This window comes from Botrytis deweyae (genome assembly GCF_014898535.1).
Source record: "Botrytis deweyae strain B1 chromosome Unknown BDEW_007, whole genome shotgun sequence".
NCBI classification, from domain to species: domain Eukaryota; kingdom Fungi; phylum Ascomycota; class Leotiomycetes; order Helotiales; family Sclerotiniaceae; genus Botrytis; species Botrytis deweyae.
This window is the reverse complement of record NW_024066214.1, coordinates 570,869-593,921: the sequence shown is the minus strand read 5'-3', so window position 1 is coordinate 593,921 and position 23,053 is coordinate 570,869. Positions and strand designations below refer to the sequence as shown.

At 43.7% G+C, this 23,053-nt stretch overlaps 9 protein-coding genes across 9 annotated transcripts; 5 read left to right on the top strand and 4 right to left on the bottom strand.

Annotated features, from left to right (window-relative positions):
- Positions 1-1,405: 1,405 nt before the first annotated feature.
- Positions 1,406-2,226, top strand: EAE98_003883 (uncharacterized protein; the record flags this gene model as incomplete). Its single annotated transcript, XM_038951503.1, has 2 exons — positions 1,406-1,946; positions 2,051-2,226. 2 exons carry the CDS (start codon positions 1,406-1,408, stop codon positions 2,224-2,226), a joined length of 717 nt encoding a protein of 238 aa, XP_038811976.1.
- A 1,882-nt stretch (positions 2,227-4,108) lies between these two features.
- EAE98_003882 (uncharacterized protein) lies at positions 4,109-4,510 on the top strand (the record flags this gene model as incomplete). Its single annotated transcript, XM_038951502.1, has 1 exon — positions 4,109-4,510. One exon carries the CDS (start codon positions 4,109-4,111, stop codon positions 4,508-4,510), a length of 402 nt encoding a protein of 133 aa, XP_038811975.1.
- Positions 4,511-5,504: 994 nt separating this feature from the next.
- Positions 5,505-7,022, bottom strand: EAE98_003881 (uncharacterized protein; the record flags this gene model as incomplete). Its single annotated transcript, XM_038951501.1, has 5 exons — positions 5,505-6,101; positions 6,153-6,496; positions 6,549-6,565; positions 6,635-6,660; positions 6,720-7,022. 5 exons carry the CDS (start codon positions 7,020-7,022, stop codon positions 5,505-5,507), a joined length of 1,287 nt encoding a protein of 428 aa, XP_038811974.1.
- A 1,479-nt stretch (positions 7,023-8,501) lies between these two features.
- EAE98_003880 (uncharacterized protein) lies at positions 8,502-8,885 on the bottom strand (the record flags this gene model as incomplete). Its single annotated transcript, XM_038951500.1, has 1 exon — positions 8,502-8,885. The coding sequence occupies one exon, from the start codon at positions 8,883-8,885 to the stop codon at positions 8,502-8,504; it is 384 nt and encodes a 127-aa protein (XP_038811973.1).
- Positions 8,886-10,161: 1,276 nt separating this feature from the next.
- Positions 10,162-10,855, bottom strand: EAE98_003879 (uncharacterized protein; the record flags this gene model as incomplete). The annotated part of the gene is made up of 2 exons (XM_038951499.1): positions 10,162-10,222; positions 10,296-10,855. The coding sequence occupies 2 exons, from the start codon at positions 10,853-10,855 to the stop codon at positions 10,162-10,164; spliced, it is 621 nt and encodes a 206-aa protein (XP_038811972.1).
- Positions 10,856-11,356: 501 nt separating this feature from the next.
- Positions 11,357-12,558, bottom strand: EAE98_003878 (uncharacterized protein; the record flags this gene model as incomplete). Its single annotated transcript, XM_038951498.1, has 2 exons — positions 11,357-11,912; positions 11,963-12,558. The coding sequence occupies 2 exons, from the start codon at positions 12,556-12,558 to the stop codon at positions 11,357-11,359; spliced, it is 1,152 nt and encodes a 383-aa protein (XP_038811971.1).
- A 1,208-nt stretch (positions 12,559-13,766) lies between these two features.
- Positions 13,767-16,963, top strand: EAE98_003877 (uncharacterized protein; the record flags this gene model as incomplete). The annotated part of the gene is made up of 3 exons (XM_038951497.1): positions 13,767-14,073; positions 14,122-15,908; positions 15,959-16,963. 3 exons carry the CDS (start codon positions 13,767-13,769, stop codon positions 16,961-16,963), a joined length of 3,099 nt encoding a protein of 1,032 aa, XP_038811970.1.
- Positions 16,964-17,720: 757 nt separating this feature from the next.
- EAE98_003876 (uncharacterized protein) lies at positions 17,721-18,956 on the top strand (the record flags this gene model as incomplete). Its single annotated transcript, XM_038951496.1, has 2 exons — positions 17,721-17,875; positions 17,930-18,956. The coding sequence occupies 2 exons, from the start codon at positions 17,721-17,723 to the stop codon at positions 18,954-18,956; spliced, it is 1,182 nt and encodes a 393-aa protein (XP_038811969.1).
- Positions 18,957-20,315: 1,359 nt separating this feature from the next.
- EAE98_003875 (uncharacterized protein) lies at positions 20,316-22,711 on the top strand (the record flags this gene model as incomplete). The annotated part of the gene is made up of 7 exons (XM_038951495.1): positions 20,316-20,729; positions 20,780-20,816; positions 21,007-21,087; positions 21,151-21,193; positions 21,384-21,598; positions 21,669-22,259; positions 22,350-22,711. 7 exons carry the CDS (start codon positions 20,316-20,318, stop codon positions 22,709-22,711), a joined length of 1,743 nt encoding a protein of 580 aa, XP_038811968.1.
- Between the last annotated feature and the right edge of the window lie 342 nt (positions 22,712-23,053).

Here is a 23,053-nt window from a genome sequence, read left to right as displayed (position 1 = left end):
AACCCGACTCTACTCTCTAGCTATTGAGATTGTGGCGGTAAGTGGAAGCTATGTAGAAAGCTACATGCGCGGCCACTCGTTTGAATATCGACTTGTTCTCACAATATCATTGTGAAAAACGACTATGATGACAATTTCAAGACTCGGTAATTGACGAGTATATTATTCCACGATTGTGTAGAATCGTTGTTGAATTGCAACTTTGCAATGTGATGGCGAAACTGTAGGTGTGTAGTGTGAAAAGCAAGTCGGTAGAGCTATTAAAATACCTAGTAATATCATTATATGTTGATAGAAATCAGTAGGTGTAAAGATTGGATTGTGAAATCTCAAAGACGAATACATCATGGTGCTATTTTGGCTAAACAAATCATCATTGATAAACAATACCTCGGCATCGACTTTGATTTCTAATTACTACAATAGTATTTCCTAGTGTTTCTCGAAGCAATAATCTGTCAGAAGCTGGTGTCGTGGACCTATTCGATGCTACATACGTCCCTGACTATAGCCACTTGTTCCGCAAAGTGAAGATTGATTGACAATATGTTGGTTGACTGGAAGAAGTTTTGCATACCGCTGATATTGTATTTATGGCTCTCTTTCCCCTCTAACGAGTGTCTAAATCTTGCCGTGACGAAGTATACATAGGGTAGCATACTTTCTAATCACCTACATGTTGCCGAAATACTAAATTCGCTAGAAATATTTGATCCTAGAAACATGGGATTGAATTTGTGGAGTTGAGATTTGTCTTCTCATTTATGATAGAGAAATAACTTCTACTTATACTGTGATTGAGCTGATAGCTCTCAACAAACATGACAGGTCAATACTCAATCATCAAAGCAAAATTCTAGAAGTATGGTATCGTCGTCGAATTTTGCACTTGCAAAAGAAATGATGTGATGAAAAAGGTCTAAAATCAACTTCCATATCTTTTCATGATATCCTTTATCCCTGTGCAATATGCTTCGAATGCTGGAGCCCTACAATCAAACATTTCCTAGAAAGAAGAATAGATGTATCGTAAATTGCATAGGCATATCAATCTTCTGTCTCCTTTCTTACTTTGCGCTTGCTAAGTAGGAGCTGCACTTGGATTGAGAGGTATTACAAGATGCCTACACGACATATCCTTAAGATCGTGGTAAGCAGTACTTTGATATATAACCCGATACATATTCTGATATATAAATACCAGTTATGATATATTATCAGTGCAAAAATAGTGAACGTTTGTGTTGCAAGTGAAATAGATGTGATAAATGTATAATCCCAAGGTTACCTAAGCTCGGACCATTCATTTTTCCGGCTCAAGATACGTTTAACCTTACATCACCAACCAGACCCTCAAGTAGCTCCCAACTCCAAAAAAGACACCCTCCCCCAAAACACCTAGAAAATGCGTCCCTCAATCTTCGGCGTCTTTTCGCTGCTCTCACTTCTCCCCTCCTCTCTCGCAACTCAACTCATCTTCACAATCCCAACGACTCCTCAACTAAACCCATCAACTCTCCCCCCCTCCACCCACGCAATCCTCAGTACCCTTTCTCACACGCACACCGCGCCTCTCACTCCATCCAATTCCTTCTCTTTCCGCAACCTTACCAGCGGCTCCTACCTCCTCACCGTTTCCTCTTCCACCCACGCTTTCATTCCTCTCCGCGTCGATATTCATCCTGCATCCTCCGAGTCAAATCTCATTCCCATCGAAGCATTCACCACTTTCCGCGCCAACGAATGGAGCAACAAGGGAGAGATAATCCCGGTTTCTAAACTTGGAGATGATAAATACACAGCGGAAGTTAAGCCACTAGTCGAGAAAAACTATTATCTTGAGCGAGTGGGGTTCTCGCCATTGAGTTTATTGAAGAATCCTATGATCTTGATTGCTGGATTCAGCATGCTTATTGTGTTTGGAATGCCTTATCTTATGGATAATAGTATGTGTATTCTTCTTGAGTTTCTGGGGGTCAGATTTGAGGCTTCACAATCATGCCATGTAATATATTCTTTGTTTTCTATGCTAACAGGACATCTTTCACAGTGGATCCAGAACTCAAGGCAGAATTTGAGGAGCGCCAGAAGAGTGGTGGTGGAATTACAGGCGGTGCCAATGGCGCCAATCCATTGCAAAATTTTGATGCGGCAGCTTGGTTGGCTGGGTCTGGTGGAAAGAAGGAGGGAGGCGCTGCAAGTGGTGGAAGAGAGATTATCAGATGAGAGTGGTGTCTTCATCCGTGGAGATTTGTTGATACTCTAGCTGATTGATGAGAGATGATCAATTTATTGGAATATGATAATACCCGGGAACCATGGGTCGAGCCACGATACGAAAATTAGATACAGAAAAGATAGATCTGTTAAGACAACAGAAGAATGATATAGGGACATCTATATCAATTTCAGGTTCATGCTTCGAGAAGCCACCAGGAGCGAGAAATCGACCAACCACTTGAGATTCCATAGTGCTTTGGCTCAGGAAGTTACTTACAATTGCTGATTTATTATGCCAAGCGGCTGTCGTCAGTAGGTCTACTATTGTATCAATACAGTATTTAGTGAATTCTGGATAAACAACTATCATTGAATATTTTACAATGCAGATCGCATTTTGGGTGGACAATGATAGAGCAGACCGGATAGCACTAGTATCAAGCATCCAAATCTAAAGGGTAGTATGAGTGATTTTGCAGTTTTCTATCCATCTTACTATTCATGCCAGCGGGCGTTCAAACAAAGCTCATACTGAGGCTACTTGAGGAGTAAGCATTTTATACCCGGGCATTAATTGAACTGTGAGCCTAAGTGAATACCTCCTCTTCCGCTCTCCTATCTCCTACTCATGACTACGAGAATCAGGCTCGCTAAAAATCAAAATCGTGGGGGAACTATCTCTCCCCCTTAAAAAATATAATGTATAGTGTTCAAGATATACAAACCAGAAGACCGGGTTATCAAATATCAGAGTTTTCAGATGTAGAGTCGCGGTTGTGTTTGTGAGGATTTGGAAACTTAGTGTACTACTACTGAGCTGGGTACTATCCATCAGATGGTTGGAGTATACTATTTGGAAGTCATGAGCGGAAGCTGTTCCTGCAAAATCTTGGGATACAATATGAAATTGTTTCATCATTTTCTATTTACCTGACCATCCCATTGAATTTCTCTCCCAAAATGAGATGAGAGATCATCCTCTCGGCATTTTAAACACCACCCGGGACTTGGAACTTCAATACCTTAATCAATGATCATACAACAATCTAGAAGCACATTCGGCAATGATGAAATACCCCAAGATTTCCGCTTCCTGTAGGATCTTCATAGGATCTGACCCGATGGTTTGGTAAACTGATTACTAGGCCGGCGGCTACCAGATCTATCTGTATCTCCATAACTTTGCATATGTATTTTCATGGCATATGTATTTCCATGGATTATTTTCATACTAATTTCTCTGCTTTGGTATTACACGTAACCCTTTGCAATGTAAAACTTAGGACTCAATTCCATGTCTTCGACTTACAGTACCTCAAAATTCAGAAACTCATCTTTTAACACTACCATGAGTACCTTGCCGCAGCGGTCGATTTCCCACGACCGCGCTTATTCTATGACCTCAACATGTTTTAGTTCTCTGAAACGAACAAAAGTCCATGGACCTCGACCGCTCAGCCTTCATGGAGCGCTAACACATAGCCGGGTATGGGGTTCCTGGGTTTCGGGTGCGTGTCCCTGGGATTGGATAAAGGTACTTGGAGAAGTTGGTTATGGGGTTTGTTAGCGGCGATGAGAAGAGATTGGGTTTAGAGACCGGACCCTGCAGATGCTGTAAGACGGGTGGTCTGTAAGATGGGTGGTGGTATCGTGTTTGGCCAACTAACTTGTTCGTGATCCTTTGGATATTGGCTCGTGTATATAGATGAGGGGTATCGCTTGATTCTTCTGGATTCATTTCTTCTTCTTCTTCTTCTTCTTGGAAAATAGACGTCTGTTCACTCTTTAACTATCTAGTCACTCTTTTCGAATCTGAAAATTAGTCTTTCTTTTATCTCAGGCTTCCCAAACCCTCCCTTCCATTTCATTCTCCTCAAAAACCACCAAAATGTGCTGCTGTTTCGGATCCCGCGGGGAACACGTCGAGCCCGTCAAGAAAATCCCACAGCACGAATTCGACGAGAAGAAAAAAGCGTACGAATCTAATGGTCATCGATCATCCCTCCCTCGTCGTCGGCATTCAAATAAATACGTAGAGAGGGATAGTTCGAGAGACAGCAGCAATTCCCCGCGAAACGGATCTCGAGGGTCGCAGAATGGATATGGTAGTAGCAGTGGTAGTGGTAGTAGTAGGGATTTGAGAGGTTACAACAGTAATGTGGATTCTCACAGGTATAGTAATGGCGGATATGGGCAGGAAGGATATATTCAGGGAGGCCATAGTCAGGGAGTACGCTCGCCCCCATCATTGGGGACTAGCGTGCTACGGGGCTCTGCATCGCGGTATTAATCTGATTACCGGCGATGAATACAACATATTTGAGTACTAGAGGATTCTCCATTATCTTTCCGAGAGGAGAGAGAAGGTCAAGAAGATATGTTCAGAGAAGAAGATGCGATGCTGGACATCGATCCTATCTGCGAAACTTCCATTCATATCTTCGAGACTCTCTCAGGGACAAGTCACCACACCATCCACCCGTTATCTGTAAAGTATGGACAGATCTGCAACAGCATCACCCACAAGCTGCAACTCAGAAAGATATCTGGTGTATCAAGAACTAGAGAGGGAAACCCGCTTTGAGTGATATCCGCAGCACAGATTACTCGGAGAATATGTAGATTAATTCTGTTTCTTGCAATTTGTTTTTATGGGAGTTTGGCATAGACGATTGGGAATTTTGATGTACCGGTTAGAAGATAGATAATACCAAGCAGGAAGGGCACGAGGAAATGAATATTATAATCAATATCTTCTCGTTAAATCAACCTTGTGAGCTTTTTTCCTCGTGATGATGTAATTGCACCGAAGTCCTCGGACCAGCTTTTCAGAATTCAGGACGAAAGTTGGCAAGATTCAAGACGCCGATGAAACCTTCTTTAACTTTACGAGGGCGTGTTTTTGATGAATGCCGGGCAAAATAACCGAACTCACTAATATTTACTATGTGATTTTTATAATGAATATAACTTTATAAATATTAATAACTCTACTTTACCAAATTTACATATAAATCTTGATATAAAAAATTATTTAAATTTGAAAAGATTTTTCAAATATTATTTTTATTTTAATTGTTATTGAATTTTAAAATAGATGAGTTTGTGCTTATTTTGGTGAGGAAATGTCCCTGCGCACGGACCCGGCATTCATCAAAAACACGCCCTCGTAAAGAAAAGATAGTCGCTGAAAGGAAGGCATTCAAAAAAACACACGAGATCTCACAACCTATTTACCCTGAATCCTCGAACAACAGCTTTTTATATAATATATAATTTTTTGACTAGCCCACCTTTCCGTTACTAGTACTACTTCTAAGTCTACCCGAACCCTTCTTTCTTCCTCCATCTAAACCATACAATCCGCCTGCAAAAAATACCAAAAACGCACCCACCAAGGTCCCAGGACTAAGTCTATTTCCAAACAACCAAATACTCAATAACAAACTAGCTAATTTCCTCACGTTCAACACAATCGTGACCGTAAGTGCAGAAGATGCAGCGGCAAGCAAGTTAACTCCGCGTATGCATGCATATTGTGTGAGCACATTCATAGCGAGAAAGACGAGTTGGCTTGGTAGATAAATTTGTGAGAATTTGGAGACGAGGTCCGAGGGGAGCGTTTGGACATCGAGGAAGGGAAGGCTGAGCGGTGCGGAGGAGGCAAGCCTGAGGAATTGGCGATACATGGAGGGGAAGAAAGGAGCGAAAAGAGGCAGTGCGAGAATATGCGAGTAGAAGAGGTTCTCTTTCCAGTGGGGCCCGTATTCTTTGTAGGTTTCTTCCGTGTAAAGACCCATTATTGCGGAGAGCACTTGGGCAATAAAGAGGATGACAAGTCCTGTGTTGAAAGAGGGTATGTCTGCGTCTACTTTTCCGTCCTGCAAGGGGATTGTTAGTGATATTCGGAGGTATAAGAAGCGCGATAATACCTTAGACTGCGCATCGAACATAGCTGCTGTAACTACTCCAATTGTCAAAAGAATGACGGCGATAATTTGTATCCTAGAGAATCGCTTCCCCCATAGATATCCCGCAGCCAAGGTTGTAATACTACCTCCAGATCGTAAAATGATGTGCATAGGCACTGATATATTATAGCCGAATGCATGATTGTTCATGACATTGATTGTAAAGAATAAAACAATATTTATAATCCATCGACGTATAGGGACACGATTTGGTGTAAGGAAGAGCGGGGGTCGACTTCGATCGAATTGGGAGATGTAGCTGGTCACAGCTACAAAGATGAATTGAACAAATGTCATAAGAGTTCCTTCAGAAAATTAGAATGGCATTCGATGAGGTGGTGCATGGAGGGGATGTACCGCTATCTTTCTCGACTCTGTTTTAATCAATGTCAGCGGGGTACTCGAAACAACATAACGTCAAAAGCAAGGGAGTCAAAACTTACTTGACAATGGCTTCCAAAGCGAAAACCTAAGTATGCAATGAGCTCCTCATCCTCTCTCATCCTCTAAACGTGTAGGAGCACTCACATTTGAGCAACAACCTCCAAAAATCAACCCAAGCATAGCACCCACAGCCAACCATTGCGGAATTGTTTCAATAAACATGCGCCCCGCCATTGCAAGCAATTTTGAGGACGTAGATCTTTTATCATTGATTCCATACATTTCCGCCTTTTCCAATGATGGTGCAGCATTAATAACCTTTGGGGCTACGACATCTCCATCGGCATTCGAAGCTTGTAAATCTCGAAGGGTGGAACGACGCCGTTGGGCTGGCATAGATGCTTGCTGCTGGCTGCTAGCAGAATCAGCTCTGCGTCTTCGAGCCATTCATAAATACGCCTTTCTGACTAACTGAATGCGATCAGGGGGAGGCGTTTCCGTGTTGGAATCTAAGAATGGAGGATTTTTTCAATGTGATGTTCCAGAATTTTGGGTACCAATGTGACTGAAAGCGGTACGATATGGGATATGATACAAAATTGGATAGTGGCTCAGCAACAATGCAGTTGGTATCAAAAAGAAGAAAACAATTTAAAGAAGATGTTGGAATCTGACACGTAGAATAGAGGCACACTACTGTATTTTTATTTGCTTTTGATAATCCCCCAATTGCAGGTGCGCTCTGCAAGGATAATAAGTAGGTAGGTACTCCGTCGATTCTAGCTTTCAGGGTTTTTCTCTCTATGTGCTGTCTAGGTAGGTAATTGGATAATTTGTGGAGGTAAGAGCTCAAGACATTTAACGTTATCCATATGCTAGTGAGTAAACAACATTATAATATCCGTATTATAGTCTCTAGACAAATACAGCTGAAGGAAGGAGTAAAGGACAACGTGGAAGTAGCTACCCTGAGTACTTTTAGCTGAGGTAGTAGCAATTTAGCATGGTTGTTCTGGAATCTAGAGCAAAGATACCCCATAAATAGTATCACGGTCCCTGTAAGTCCCCTGAAATTGGCGTCTAATTTTCAGCGATTGCCGAATAACCCCGGTAGTAGCTTAATATAAGGTTGTTTAGAGCTCTTCAAGGTTAAGTATTGTTGAAGAATAATTGTAAAGTATCTTCGTGTGCAAATCGTAGGTGGTTAGATATAAGTCCCTCGAGAGTCGAGATTCGGATTCCACTGACATTTAACTAGCTGCAGCGGGAAATGGATGGAAGTCCATTCACAGTATATATACCTCTCTAGCTGTATGCTAGGGATAAATGGAAATGCCAATTCTCTTCTTCTTACAGATTAAAAGATCTTTGACGAGAGTAACGTTTCATCTATGAAGCTATTCCCGATGCTTAGGCCCTAGTGAGCTAACAAACTTTACATTATAATTCTGATACCTCGGGAGTTCTTCCTGATCAGGAGCAACTGCGGCTAGTGCTACAACCTACGAATGTCACCATCTTCCACGAGCAGTCCCCAACACTCCCTCAAATCTCGGAGTACTTCTTTCATCTATCAAGAATTCAATGAACAAATGACTTGGCCCCAATGATTCCGGGAAAGTCTTCCCTTTCAAAGCTTCAGTCCATATATTCAAGTGATATTCAAAAACGCTCAAATATGATTATCAGCACCTCAAAATATCTGCAATATTTTCATACTCAAATCTACCAAAAGAATCCGTACAAAACAACAAACTTTCATACAATACTTTTCCCAAAAAAAAAAGACAACAAAGACAACCTGAAAGAACCCCCCTAAAATCTAACCGAAAATCATCTCAATTGAAACCCCTCTCCAAGAACATACCCATCCAAGTACAAAAATCACACCACAAACCCAGCATAACCATCACCCAAAAGCCTCCATCAAAGCCGTCCCTTCCCATCAACAATGCTATAATCCTTCCACATCTTAACCCCCACATCACCCACACCATCTCCCTTAATTCTCGAAGCGATGATTTGTTTCCGTGCTAGCCATTCTTCTCTCGATTCAGTGCTCCCTCTGCGCAGTAAATATGTACCATCATCATCCTCTTCGATATCATCATCTGCATTTTTCAAAAGCGAACCGTGCTCTTCGATAGAAGATGTTCGTCGATTGTGGGTATGCAAGTGGGAAAAAGGATTGGAATGAATGTGAAAGTGCTTGTGCGATTTAGTTGAGGAATTGGAGGAGGAAGGTTGGGAAGTGGATGTGGAAGTGGATGCTGGAGAGGAGACGGAGTGATGCGATGATGAATTACCCATTGTATGTATTTTCTTCGCGTGAATAACAGCTCTGTAAACTAGACAACCAAATTCAAGAAAGCAGATAGATAGTATCCAAAACCCAGACAAAAATACCAACCAAAATACAGAAAACCAAGCATGCGCAACCTCTCCATCCCATCCCCAATATATCACTCCCAAAACCTGTACACCCCCATCAAACCCCAACATCCCCACCCCCCACCAGCCATCCCAAACCCACAAACAACATCAAGCTCCTCCTCGCAAAGCCCTCGTCCGGGTCTTCAGCCCTACAGCCCTCTTTCCACAACCACCATCACGCCAATAACCCATCTCTGATCACCCATAACTTCTAAATTGTAGGACTACAAGCGACCGTGGTTATATGAAGTTGGTCCGTAGGCGCGCGACTACCTGGTTGCACAAACGTCCCGAGCGTGGTAGGAAGAGAGACCCGGCCGGTGGGGGGATCGGTCCAACATCTTTTTTCGATCGATAAGTACCCTTTATATCATAGAGGCGGTGCAGGTATTTTGGGAAGATTGGCAGCCGATGATATCATGTGAGTGTTCATCTGCATAGAATCAAGCGAACTCGGTAGCTGAAGTGAAAGATTTACTTCTTGTGTTCTACGTCGTGTTTTCACACCATATACTTCTCCTCTCTTATTTGTGATCGATTTTCCAGATGTAAATCTTCTTACCTTGTATTTCTTCTTTCTTTTTCTCTGGTATTTACTAATAACAATGATAATATTCCTCCTCTCCTCATTCCTAAAACTGAGACTGAACGCTGAAGAAGACGATAACGAATTTGAAGAATGTCTTCTTGGGCATATCATCAATCAAACAATCTTTCCGCAAAAGCAAAAAAGAACTGGTAAATTCTAGTTTTGAAACATGTACAATATGCTCGGATTATGAACCTATACTCAACATGTACGCATTTATAGGTTATCCGATATGCTAGAAAGAGCCGTGGGTATAATGTTCCTTTTAAGCGATGAGGTCGCTACTCATTGATCTATTACACAGCGACGTCGCCAACTATCTCGAGACTTCCTTGCCTTCTGCTCCTGAGAAAGCCATAGAGTGTCTACTACACCATGTTGCGCGTCATGGAGACCTAACACCGAGAGGGCTCAAAAGTCTACATGATGAAGTCGGCCGAGATCTGATCATCATATCGTTTCGTAGAGGTTCCCAGCCATAACGATGTCTAATGAACCCATCCAACGCCCGTGTACTCCCGAAGCATCGCTCTAATTCAGATACCAAGTTTATAGCCGTACTTATTACTCGGATCCTCCCGCAGTCATCGTTAACATCGCTGCTCCCAAAAGAACCCACCAATACCTAAAGTTCACAATATTAGCACATCCATCTATCCAATTGACCTCATCGCAAAACCCAACAACAAAGGACTTACTTTTGCAAGAAAGTCTTCTCCGGCACCTCCTTCTCCAGCTTTCCCTCCTTACTCAAAACAACCTTAGGACCTAAGACAGGTTCCTTCCCCTCGACCATCCGTCTAATCTCGACTTTCGGCGCAAAGTCCCTCGTAGCACCCGCATCTATAACACCACTCTTAATCGTAACCCCCAGCACCGCACCCTGCGAGTCCAACGTCAAAAGAATAGTCGGTCTGTAACCCTTTTCGAAATTCGACAAGGAGAGAAGAGAAGTGGAGCTCTTGAAGACAGAGGTGGCAGGATCGAATATGCCTATGCGAGCGAGATTTTCATTGGGGTTACGGGAGTCCGATTCTGGAGAGGAAGATATCTCGGGAAGGAGGTCGGTAGGAGGATCGTAGGATGAGAGGGAGGCGGAGAGAGTAGAAGGGTTGTAGGATATACTTGCTAGTGGGTATGCGGAGGCGGAGAGGAGGGGTTGGATGTAAATTGTTGCTGTGTCTGTTTGGTCTGTGATTGCAGCGGTCGAGGGAAGGAAGTGTGCGCAGAGCGCGAGGAGGAGAGTGGCGGGTTTCATGATTGTGCTTGGGTTATCGGGTTTGTTGGAGCGAAGCTGGAGATTTGAGGTGAGAGCTTCGTGGAGCTATTGTCCGGGGAAGGCTGTGATTACGTAAGATGATAAGCGCGAATGTTCGAGATTCCATACTGTGGATCAATTTCAACGTTTGATGTATGGATTGTACGACACAATGTACGTACAACGTTGAGAATTCATTCAGTTACGACCTCGATTCAAGAAATTTGATATTTGTCCTATAATGTTCCCAGACCATTTCCTGTTTCTTCTCTACCCATTCGAGATAACATGACTGCTTGCCTGCAAAAGCAACAGCTTTTCATAAGATTTGGCAAAAAATGCCATTTGCATTTCAACTTGAGTATATACATGATTCCCTCAAAAACAGACAAACCCGAGGCACCCCTTGATCTATTTATCAATGCCGTGTAAAATACTCCTACCCAACGCCATAAAACCAAAGAATCAAGGCGAAAGAGAAAGGGGTATTATGAGACGCAATCAGGGCCCTTCTGGCCGTGAAGACTCTTCATGTCCAGACTCTGTCTTATGATGTGGAGCATCTGACTCCTTCGTGTTACTCATATCTGCGTCAACTCTAACCTCGGCTTGCTCGGGGGTATCAGGCTCGTCGCTCTCTTCATCGTCATCTTCTAATTCATCAGAGTCATCCGTCATATCTCCTTCCATTTTGTAACGCTCGTTTCGCTCAATTAACCCTTTGTAATAATCGGTCAACATTTCTGGCTTTGGGATTATTTTCCAATCAACACGGTGTAAAAATTCAAGCTCCAGTAATCCTAATTCTGCCAATTTGACACCACCGACTCTCGCATACGTAGAATTGTTCCAGAAAATGTCCGAGAGTCCTTTTGAGGCTACCGTCGCTGCTGTGATCAAAAATCGATGAACAGTCAATGTTGTAATTGTAAATGCAGGGTATGATGCGCAAAGTTGATCAATGTAATAAACCATAGAAAGTAAAAGAGGAGGTTTGAGGGTTGCATGCTTTGCAAGCCGCGCCAGATAATCAAGAACAGAAATCCCAGGAGGTGACCTAGAACTCATTAGTAAAGAGGTATCCTGGTACAATATGGATATACACACCTAGAATGAAAGCGTGTCAACACCCCGCCTTGGGGAGGAAGAGCATCATTTCTTTGAATCAATTCTGCGATCATACTAGCTATAAGAATCACCATATCCTCTTCCTCACAGTGCTCATACTGTCGAGGCAAAATCTTCACGGACGTTTGAGGTTTTACTCTTTTCGAGAGAGACTCCTTTTTACTGGAAGTATTCGCATCTTCAATTGCCGATTGGCGTCTCTTCATGCTTGGGGATTCCGGTTGTATTGGTGGGTTTATATTTCGTAATACATTGACGTTGGGTTGCTCTGGCGCAATGGTGGGCTCTGGAGGAGGATCTTCTACTTTCACTTCCGCGGACGGCGATGCTCCATCTGCCATCCTAGAAGGCATCATGGGAGGACTCCACTGCGTAGATGCATCAACATAGACCCATTTCTTTGGTTGCGACTGGGGTGTCGATTGCTGTTGTGGTTGTGGTTGTGATTGTGGCGAAGGAGAAGGCTTGTTTGCAGCCGATGTTCTGCGCGACAGTGAGGGTCGTGTCGCAGTAGGTGCATAGTGATAGAGAGTAGGAGAAGCTTGGGATCTGCTCAGTGATGGCGACTTCAACATATTCCTTTTTCAAACTGAATCATGATCAGTGCCTTCCGACTCTGGACTAAATTGGCGGAGTGGAGTTGAGCGAGTGGGTAAGAACGATGGGGTGGGGTTTTGATAGGGCGTGGTGTCAGAAATAGCTGCGATTCGATACTTTTGATAGTCGCGGAAGGACCTAAGTGAGAGTGGTAGGAATGTACGGAGTACAGTCTTATAAGGTTTTGTTTCTACCGACTTTGCGACGTATCTGTATCGTATCTAGTAAGGAGGAAGTAAAGGAGGCAAAAGAAATAGTCAATGAGGTGCAAGAAAAGGGTTGACCGGAAAACTCTGCTTGAGAATGATTCCGGTTGATGTTTAAGTACAGTACCTGGATATGTATGTGTAGGTATGTGTAGGTATGTGTACGTATGTATATATGCGATAGATAGTATACTTGGGTGATAATGACTCGTGGTACAATAACGCCTTGTTCTCTTTCTATCGAGTATTTGGTGTTCAATTTGTCCGATCAATTTATATCATTTCATTTTCGTTATCCCATGTGCATGTAAGATACCGTGAACGACCTTCCACTACCTCGTACCTACCACTACCTCGTACCTACCACTACCTTCCTCCCTACCTCCGATCCATGTGAAGAAGTCCAATCCAATCCCACGCTTGAGGTAACCCCCAGACGCCAGAGGAGCGCGTCATCCATCAGTAATAGCAAAGAAAGAGTGTTTGGTTCGAGAACATGGAGCATATCTCCGAGGTGATGTCTATCTGACCTACACAATATCTACCTGCCTCGATTACCGTCCCTACCAAGGTCTCTCCATATTGTAATAATCATTGTACATACCGGATTCTTCTTCAAGCGATTGATTGCACTGTTGTTCGATACTTGTCTCTCAACAATTACATTGTTGTTGTTGGTGTTGTTTTATAGATTTTAGAAGAGGTAGGTATTGTACGAGACGAGTTACAACTCATTCGTCATTAACCTTAGTTCTACGGTAATGGAACCTTATTAACAAATTCCCTATCCTATCTGCGTACAACATTCAAACATTCTTTCTACCCAACCTACTACTAATTAATCAACCACGAATCTCACCATCTTACCTATCGAACACAAATCAATCAAAAAATAATTCTTGCTTCTTCTAATAACTTCCTTCGTCATCGGGTGCTATTTCGAGATAGTTTCCCTACATTCGCTGGCTTGAAAGTACACTATGGCTAGAAGTTTAGCCACACAAGGATGGCCGCTCTTGATTCGAAATGCCAGGTCTACCTCGGAGCAGATCGCCAACTTGAAAGGTCTTAAGAATGAAATCGTTGGTCATGCTTTAAAGAAGGAAATGGTTGTAACCATGGGCCTTGTGGAACCTGTCGTACGCCTATGTCTCAACAAGTCGGTTCCCAAAAATCAGGACGGAAAGGCACACGACCATAGTTATGCGATCCGACCATCACAAGAAGAGGAGGAGGAGGAAATGCTTCGACTGCAAGCTCTTCAAGTCTTAGGAAGCCTTGCATATGGTTAGTAGATTTACTATACTCATTGTACCCTTCATTAACATAAACTAGGCGGTCCAGCTTTCCTTGCGCCATTACACTATGGCTCTGCGCTCCCAGCTATCCTATCGAACTTTTGCCCATCGAATAATCCTCCACAAACAGTTCTCGCAGCACTTCGGGCCTTAACCAATCTTGCAGAATCCGCAATGCTTGCCACAAGTGCACATCCTATTACCATCAAATCTCTGGCCGCAGCGTTATTCATACGCCCGCACCTTGCCTCGCTAACCCGCATCATTTCCCAAACATCATCATCACACATTATACAAAATCAGATCTCGTTGGCGGCATCACTTATAGCTCGAATATGCTTGCAGGAGTCTCACCAACAAAGTCTAGCAACTTCCGGTGTTCTGGATGCTTTAGCTGTGAAACTAGCCAGCTTTGTTGTAGCTCAGGGACTGGTTATTCCAGGTGCAGATATTATTGCGCATAGGGACGGACTACTCGAATACTTTCCCCAAGCTTCGCCCTCAAACGTTAGTTTTCCGGCGATTTTAGAGGCTCTAGCTAGCATTGTAGCCGAATCCAAGCTGAGGGCTTCACAACTACTTTATCACCCATCAATCATGGCCGTATTCCCATCGATTCCAGCAGGGGAGGAACCGGTCTTGCAACACTCAAGAGCTGCCTGGAACACGTCCAATACAGCAGGTTTAGGCTCAAAGCAAAGCCACTTGAATGCTATTGATTATTTACTCCCGATCATTCCACAACATCCAGTTAAGAGCGCACAGGCTTCCGCATTTCCGCCACTTGGTTCATCTAGCTCTCGGGAATCTCCCAATGGTCGTGGAAAGTCTAATTCTGCCTCCACATGGGGCGGCGCACCAGATCGTAATGGTTCATCACCGGAAAGTCAAGTGGTTCCAGATGAATCTGAAACCCCCATGGTTGCATATTTGATATTTATCATGAGGTCACGAGAATGTAAGGAGAGACTTATGGCTGCATATCTGCTAACAGTTCTATTTCGAGCCGGTCTTATCAACAAAGCCCGAGAACCGACATTAGCTTTGTTAGTGGTGCCGCTTCTTGTGCAGATGTTGAATGAAGATTCCACCCTAGTAAAGTCTAAGGATGCTTCTCATGATCATGAAACGTTGAGGATTGAGTGGTCAATCACAGAAATGGCTCCACGAATATTATCCTTACTGATCACGGATAGCGAACATCTTCAAAAGGCCACTTTTCAAAACAAAGCAATGCCCAAGCTATCTAAGTTGATAAAATTGGCTTATGAGCCAGTACCAGAGAGTGAAAATGCCCAATTCTGGTCACCTGTTCAGTCGAATGAGGCCAAAGATTATGTGGAACAAACCCCATCCTCACGTCTTGGCGATCCTGGTCAATCTGCTCTCCTTGTCCACAAAATAAAAGTAAGGGAAAGCGTGCTAAGAGCTATAGCCTCTCTTGTTCCTTTCAAAGAGGATCACAGAAAGTCCGTTGTGGATAATGGTATCATTCCTTATATTGTCGAATCGCTAAACCCTAGCCCCCAAAAACCATCGACCAAGGTCAATGATAAAGGTGACAAAACAGAAAAGAAACCCGTGTCAAGCGAAGTTGATGGCAAGCAGGATGGGTACGGGATCAACCACGTGGGCGTTCTTATCGCTGCTTGTACCGCTACCCGCGCCTTGGCAAGATCAGTTTGCATACTTCGGACTACCTTGATTGATAATGGAGTGGTTGCACCAATATTTCCCCTTCTCACTCACTCAGATGTCGAAGTCCAGATTGCCGCTACAGCTGCAGTCTGCAATCTTTTGACTGACGTTGCCCCGATGCGAGAGGTTTGTACACATTTGATGCTATTATCACCTCGTTACTAATTTGTTCGCAGAGTTTTATGGAATGTGGCGTACTTAGGATCCTCTGTGAACAGGCTCACTCGACCAACGCAAAGCTTCGTCTCAATGCTACCTGGGCACTCAAACACTTTGTTTGTGGTGTCGGCAATGAGACTAAAAGAAAGTGTTTGGAGGAGTTAGGTTCTGGATGGTTAGACCACCTCATTTGTAACGATACAGAAGATGAAGCACTTCTCAAAGAGAGCAGTTATAGCACAACCTCTGGGTCTGATGATGCTATGGACGAAGATGTTGAGATGAGTCAGTTTGAATCACCAATGAATGGTTCATTCCCAGCCCATAGCAACTCCAGATCTAGTAGTAGCAATCGCAGCAAAAGCTTACAGCAAGCAGAAGCTAAACTTGCAGCTCTAAGGGAAGCCGAACTAAACCCTGCTAAAAAGGCCAGAAAAGACGATCTTGCTGTTCAAGAACAAGGTCTGGATTTCATACGAAATTTGATTTCAAGTGCAGGATCAGGCCATGGTGGCACTGCAGAAAATACTGAAATGATTGACTATCTTTTCAATTCTTTGGGACAAGATCGAGTTTTCGATATTCTGGCATCCAAGCTTCGACCAAAGATCATCAATATTCCCTCCAACGCTAATCGCAGAGATTCTAACGCACAAGAGAAGAAAGTCATTACCCCTCAACCAGAAATTATTGTCGCTGTCGTTTATATACTAGTTCATATGGCCGCCAGCATCCCTCAACATCGTCAAATCGTCATCGCCCAAACTGAACTCCTTAAACTTCTCATCCCTCACTTCACTAATAAAGCTTACGAAGTACGAGTTGCATTGTGCTTTCTGGTCTCTAATCTCACCTGGGTGGATGATTCGAATGACGGGCCCGCTTGCGCGCAACGCGTGCATAATTTGAAACAACTTGGTATCCTCGAAAAAATTGAAAATCTGGAACATGATCCGGAATTGGATGTGAGAGAAAGAGCTAAAGTTGCTCTTTGGCAGATGAAAGCTCCAGTTTTCAGTTGATTAATTGCAAATCTTTCAAACATGTGTATATGGGGGAATGGGTATCCGGGGGTTTTAAAGCATAGGCGTTTGGAATGGAAATTATAAACATATGTATTTATGAATGGATGGCATCGGTTATGGAGCGTTTGTATTATCACGCCGGGATATGAATTCAAGGGAAGGGAAAGCAAATCATCGATGGGTTGTTGATAAGGTATCGAAATATGCTCAGATTGAACATCATCAATGAAAATACGTTGGTCTGGTGAAATGGTAATTAAATTCGGAATTTTTTAGTTGAACCACTTCAGTAGGTAGAAAATGATGACATCTGATATAATGAAAATGCTCTTCACTTATTAATGATTTGTGAATGTTAGCATTCTTTGTAAGAGGTAGAGAAAATCGACAGAATTTCGATGCGTGCCCTTTTGGCGATTTGGAGAATGATAAATTTAAATAATTGGGTAGTGAGAGCACCTTGGCTTGGGTTCTCACTCCATCGGATGTGTTCGATGGAGCACCCAGGTAGGGAGGGAGGTAGGTAGGGAGGGAGGTAGGTAGGTAGGTGGGAGGTAGGTAGGTGGCAGGTAATGACACAGGTCGGATCACGTGCAAATCAAGCTTGGTGAATTTTTTACTGACCCACAGAGTCCTTTTCTGCACAACCGAGTAATAAATATCTTGAACTGATGATTCGCAGACAAGAGTGACTGGTGCTTAACAATTAATAATTTATACAAGACGAGTGTCAAGTTACCTGGAACTGAAAAAAATGAATAAAGTACTCACCAAAAACAAGGCCGAGGCTTCGGCTACATCAAGTGGTCTTGTTCCTCTCAAGACCACATTGGAAACGAGAGCTCGATATTCATTGCTCAGTGTTTACATCACAAGCGTTCCAGCGAAAAAAGCTAGTGGTGTTCTTAAGTAGGTTTTAACCCTCATTTTTGTGGAACTATGCATGTACTCATACTTTCTCAGTTTAACAAGGAGACTCTTTCCTGAAGATGGTGGCTATGATCTACAGCACATCAGAAGATTTGCGAAACAAACGGACGTTCCAGGTCACGTTCTCACTTCAATGCTAGAAGCAAGAGCAGAAAGCGATGACCCAGTCGACATTGAATCTCCCGAGCTTTTCCTTCTTGTGGGAGCTGCAAATCTCATCAGCTCGGAAGAATTACGCGGTGCCCTTTCTCCAATTTTAGATCCAGCAACCATTTGTTCCATCAAAGTACCTTTGTTAGCCCCGACATCGCAAGAACAAGCGAAGTCTTGGTCGTTTCAATACTGGCCCATAGTATACAAGAAAAGTAATCCGTTTGGTCCCCATCCAGCAATTGTATCTAGAGCAGAAGAAGACCTACAAGGAGAAGTCGAGAAGTATATGGACTTAGCTGCTGAAGTAGCTCGTTCTTCAAGCACGACAGGTGTTGGAGAGCAAATCGGTGCCGTAGTTGTCGAAAGAAAGAACGGAGCTGCACGCATACTTGCGGTTGCTGGTGACGCGCGATGGATGAAATGGCCACGGGTTGGGTCTGGTAATGTTACAGCGCATGCAGCGCTTCGAGTTATTGCGATGGTAGCAGATGGAATAAAAGTTCAAGAAGAACGTAAAGCTGGCAAAGACTCAGAAGCGAAGAATACTTCAGAACAAAAATCAATTTTCCGTGATCAATCATTGGATACCCTGGAGGCAAAGCACCACAACTCAGCTGAATGGATCGACGGATATCTTTGTCATGAGTTGGAGCTTTACATGACACATGAGCCGTGTGTTATGTGCTCCATGGCTATCGTACATTCTCGCTTTGGACGAGTAATATTCGGACAACGTATGCCAAAGACTGGTGGTCTTTGTGCAGACAGCGAACTCGGCCACGGACTGTTCTGGCGTAAGGAATTGAACTGGTCGTTGCTAGCCTGGCAGTGGATGTCTGACAAAGAAGATACCGAAACATCAAAAGAATCACAAAGCCTAGTGTCTCACCTTGGTATACACGCCTGATGTTCCGAAGAGGCTGCAAAAAAAAATACCTTCTAAGCCCCCACGATCATTCGGACTTGAGCGTTAAACCACGACTCTGTCAATAGTTATTACTGATATCTAATATCTCGATTGGAAGCATAGATTGAAGTCACCCCCATGGTTGCAGTGGTAAGCGACGGCTAAATCGGCACAAATATCCCAGCTGGTTTACAAAGATTCACACTTATCGAACTTGGAAGCGCCAAGAGAAGTGAACATTTCAGCCAGATGTCATATCGCTTCCAACCGTGGGCTGCCCAATTCCAACTAAAGGCTGAACGTAATAATGGCAGGGCAGATTACACGAAGGAAGAGGGAAAGTACTCTTGTATCTGAAGATTTTCGTTTGTCATAGATCGTCCTGTCTAAAGATCTCTTGAAAGAACGTGCTCCATGCCGAGCTCTCTTTTCATCGACATCTAAACTTCGAGAATCCTTCTTTGGGACTACGCCATTGCTTCTAGCATCCCGATTTAAATGCTTATCAATGCCAAGAACGCCTTGGGTCTGCAATACAGTGGCGCAGATGGCTCATAGCTAATGTGGAGTGATTATATATATTATGTATTGTTATTCGGGGATAAATTGAGATCGAGCAGTCTTTTCGGCCCATAACTCTACAAAATGGAGGGCCTGTACCTCCTTATAGACAGCAACATAGTTGTTGCCTCGTATGGTACAGCATACGCTACATCACCAGGCTACACAGAAATCAAACCAATCGATTTATCAAACCTAATAAAACTGACTCAAAGTTTGATACGATGTCGTTGCTGGTAACACTACGAGTGCATTAAGCGAATCAATACAACCACCCATGCTCGCGATATATTTTATGAATAGCACCCTGCAACACATATTACAGGGCTTGATTGGGGAGGTTTGAGCAACCTTGTATTAACCTCTGAACTGGAAACGTGCTAGATCTATAAAATCTGATTTGTCGTAACTTTTAATTCTTCAATATCAGCCTCGTCGGCTGTAGCCATCATATGCAACACACTGTTCGTCACTTGTGAAGCCCGTTTCTATATCACAATCTGTAATTCGTTGATATATAAATATGTTTGGTACAACCACATTTACCACGCCACAAATTGGACGGGAACCTGCCATATTCAGTGATTTATACCTCGAGTGAGATTGTGAGAAACAAGTCAGTCACCAATTGAATGTTACCCCATGGCTTGGCTGGCGCATTCATTCACTGCTTGATAAAGCTGACTGACCTCGTGGGTATTTTACAATGCAGCTCTACTTCAAGTCTCCTGAAGATTGAAAGTGATATAAGACAGGCATAGAATTCAAAACTCTCTAGTACTTCAAAGCCATCTAACAATGACGAGCCCAGAGCTCCCCAGAGAAGCCGCACCTCACCCGTCAGCTCCCGCTGCGCTTCACACAACCTCCGGTGGAAATGCCGTTTGGCACAATTTCAACAATGATTTTGCTCACATCCAAGACCCCAATGAAAGACGAAGACTCGCTCTAGCTGAAATCGATCGCGCTCCATTCGGATGGTACCATGTTCGTGCGTGTGTGGTTGCCGGCATTGGATTTTTTACCGATTCTTATGATATCTTTGCTGTCGGGCTCCTCACCACTATGCTTGGAATAGTTTATTTTCCGCATAACAAAGGAGTCATGCCAACTAATTCCGACACGGCAATCAAGGTCTCGACCAGTGCGGGCACGGTGGTTGGTCAGTTTGGATTTGGCATCTTGGCGGATATTGTGGGACGCAAGAAGATGGTATGTGGTTTGATCATGCGTCAAGCCTCAATGCTTATATGTAATCGCAGTATGGACTGGAATTGATCATTATCATTTTTGCTACATGTGAGTACGGATGGATCGTTAACTTTTTTGTTTCAACTTTGAACTTCTGTCCCTCGATTTACCCTCTACTTGAGAGTCGAGTATTGCATTCTGTATACTCTTTCTCTCCATGGAGCAATAATACTTCATTTTCGTCATTTACTTTTGAGTTCTGTACTTGGTAGGGAATACTGACCTTCCAATCTCACAGTGGCACAATCTCTAACCTCGAGTTCTCCGGCTGTGAACATCGTGGGGGTCATAATCTTCTGGCGTGTTCTTATGGGTATCGGTAAGCTTATGATCCTGCCATCTTCAATCAGATATGAAGAGGAAGAACTGACTCAATTGGTAGGAATTGGTGGTGATTACCCACTCTCATCTATTATCACATCAGAGTGAGCTCCCTTTCTATTAGCTATCAAATCTTGTGTTCTGAAGTTGTGGAATCCATTCTGCGCATTGGTGAAAATTGGCCGAATCATCAATGCATTATTGTGAAAAGCTCTGGATGCTTAAACTCCCTTGAAACTTCATCGTTATGCAATATTCTTGTTCAAAACCAAGCATAGTCTAACAAGCACATAGATTTGCTACCACCAAATGGCGTGGAGCAATGATGGGTGCCGTCTTCGCCATGCAAGGAATCGGCCAATTCGTCGCCGGTCTCGTCATGCTAATCCTAGTCGCCGGCTTCAAAGAATCTCTTCTCACCGCCAAATCCGCCGCATTATGTCAAGGTGTCTGCGGCTTAGCAGTCGATAAAATGTGGAGAGTACTTATTGGATTTGGCGCGGTTCCAGGTAAACATACTCCTGAGCTTAGCGAAGATAGGCTGTCCGTCGAAGTATCCACTAATACCCGCTGCGCTAGCTTGTGTAGCACTCTACTACCGACTCACGATCCCCGAAACACCTCGCTATACATTCGATGTCGCGCGCGATGTTGAACAAGCGCAATTGGATGTCGAAGCATATATAGCCGGTAAAGCGGAAGGTCACCCTGATGAAATAGCGCGAGTCCAAGGACTCCAGGCCGGCAAGTCTCAAATAAAAATCCCCAAAGCTAGTTGGAGTGATTTTGTCGCTTATTATTCACAATGGAAAAATGGCAAAATCCTCTTTGGGACAGCTGGTTCTTGGTTTTTGCTCGATGTAGCTTGGTATGGATTGTCGTTGAATAATCCGGTTATATTGACTGCGATCGGTTATTCAACAGGTCCGACAGTCTACAAAACCCTGTTGAATACAGCGATTGGAAATCTCATCATTGTGTGTGCTGGTGCGATCCCAGGGTATTGGGTTACCGTTGCAACGGTTGATACGATTGGACGGAAACCGATTCAACTTATGGGGTTTATTGTTCTAACGATTGTTTTTATCGGGATGGGTTTTGGTTACCATAAACTTTCGGGTCATGGGTTACTGGGTCTTTATGTTGTTGCTCAATTCTTCTTCAACTTTGGTACGTGATCCTTTTTCCCTTTTTTCCGATTCCTCCCTTTGCAACTCGAGAACCTCTTAAAGTCCGAATCTTGAGTAACCACCCCCCCAGGACCCAACACAACAACCTTCATCGTGCCCGGCGAATGTTTCCCCACCCGCTACCGCAGCACCTCTCACGGTTTCAGCGCCGGCATGGGCAAGATTGGTTCTATCATAGGCCAAGCGGCCATTGCACCCCTGCGAGTGCGAGGCGCAACTGCCAAATCTGCAAGTCCGTGGTTGGACCATGTTCTGGAGATCTATGCAGTCTTCATGTTTGCGGGGATCTTTACAACGCTGTGTATACCCGAGACGAAGAGGATTAGTTTGGAGAAATTGAGTGGAGAGGATTATGGGAGTGAGGGGGTGAGGGGTGGGGGGAGTGAGAGTGAGAGGGGGAAGGGGGTCGAGGTGGAGGCGAAAAGTGTTTGAGGAGGGGAACTGCGCTGGAGGAGAGGTGGGCTGTTGATTGATGGATGAGGATAAATGGGTGAGGGGAGGGGAAGGGAAGGGAAGGGAGCGATAGTATGATGTGATGTGATGTGATGATAATGAACAAAGCTGCTGGTATCAGCACGATCCTTGGTTAATGCTAAAGTATGAATGAAGCAAATGAAGTCCTGACTATAACTTCCACATGAATGAAGAAATGCTTGAGGAAAATTCAAGTACCGAGTTAATGGTCTTAGACATTGCATTCCTTTTGAAGAGTTTCGATCTTCTCAGCTTCGATACTATTTACGTGAACTGCTTTGCCACAGCAAATTATGTCCT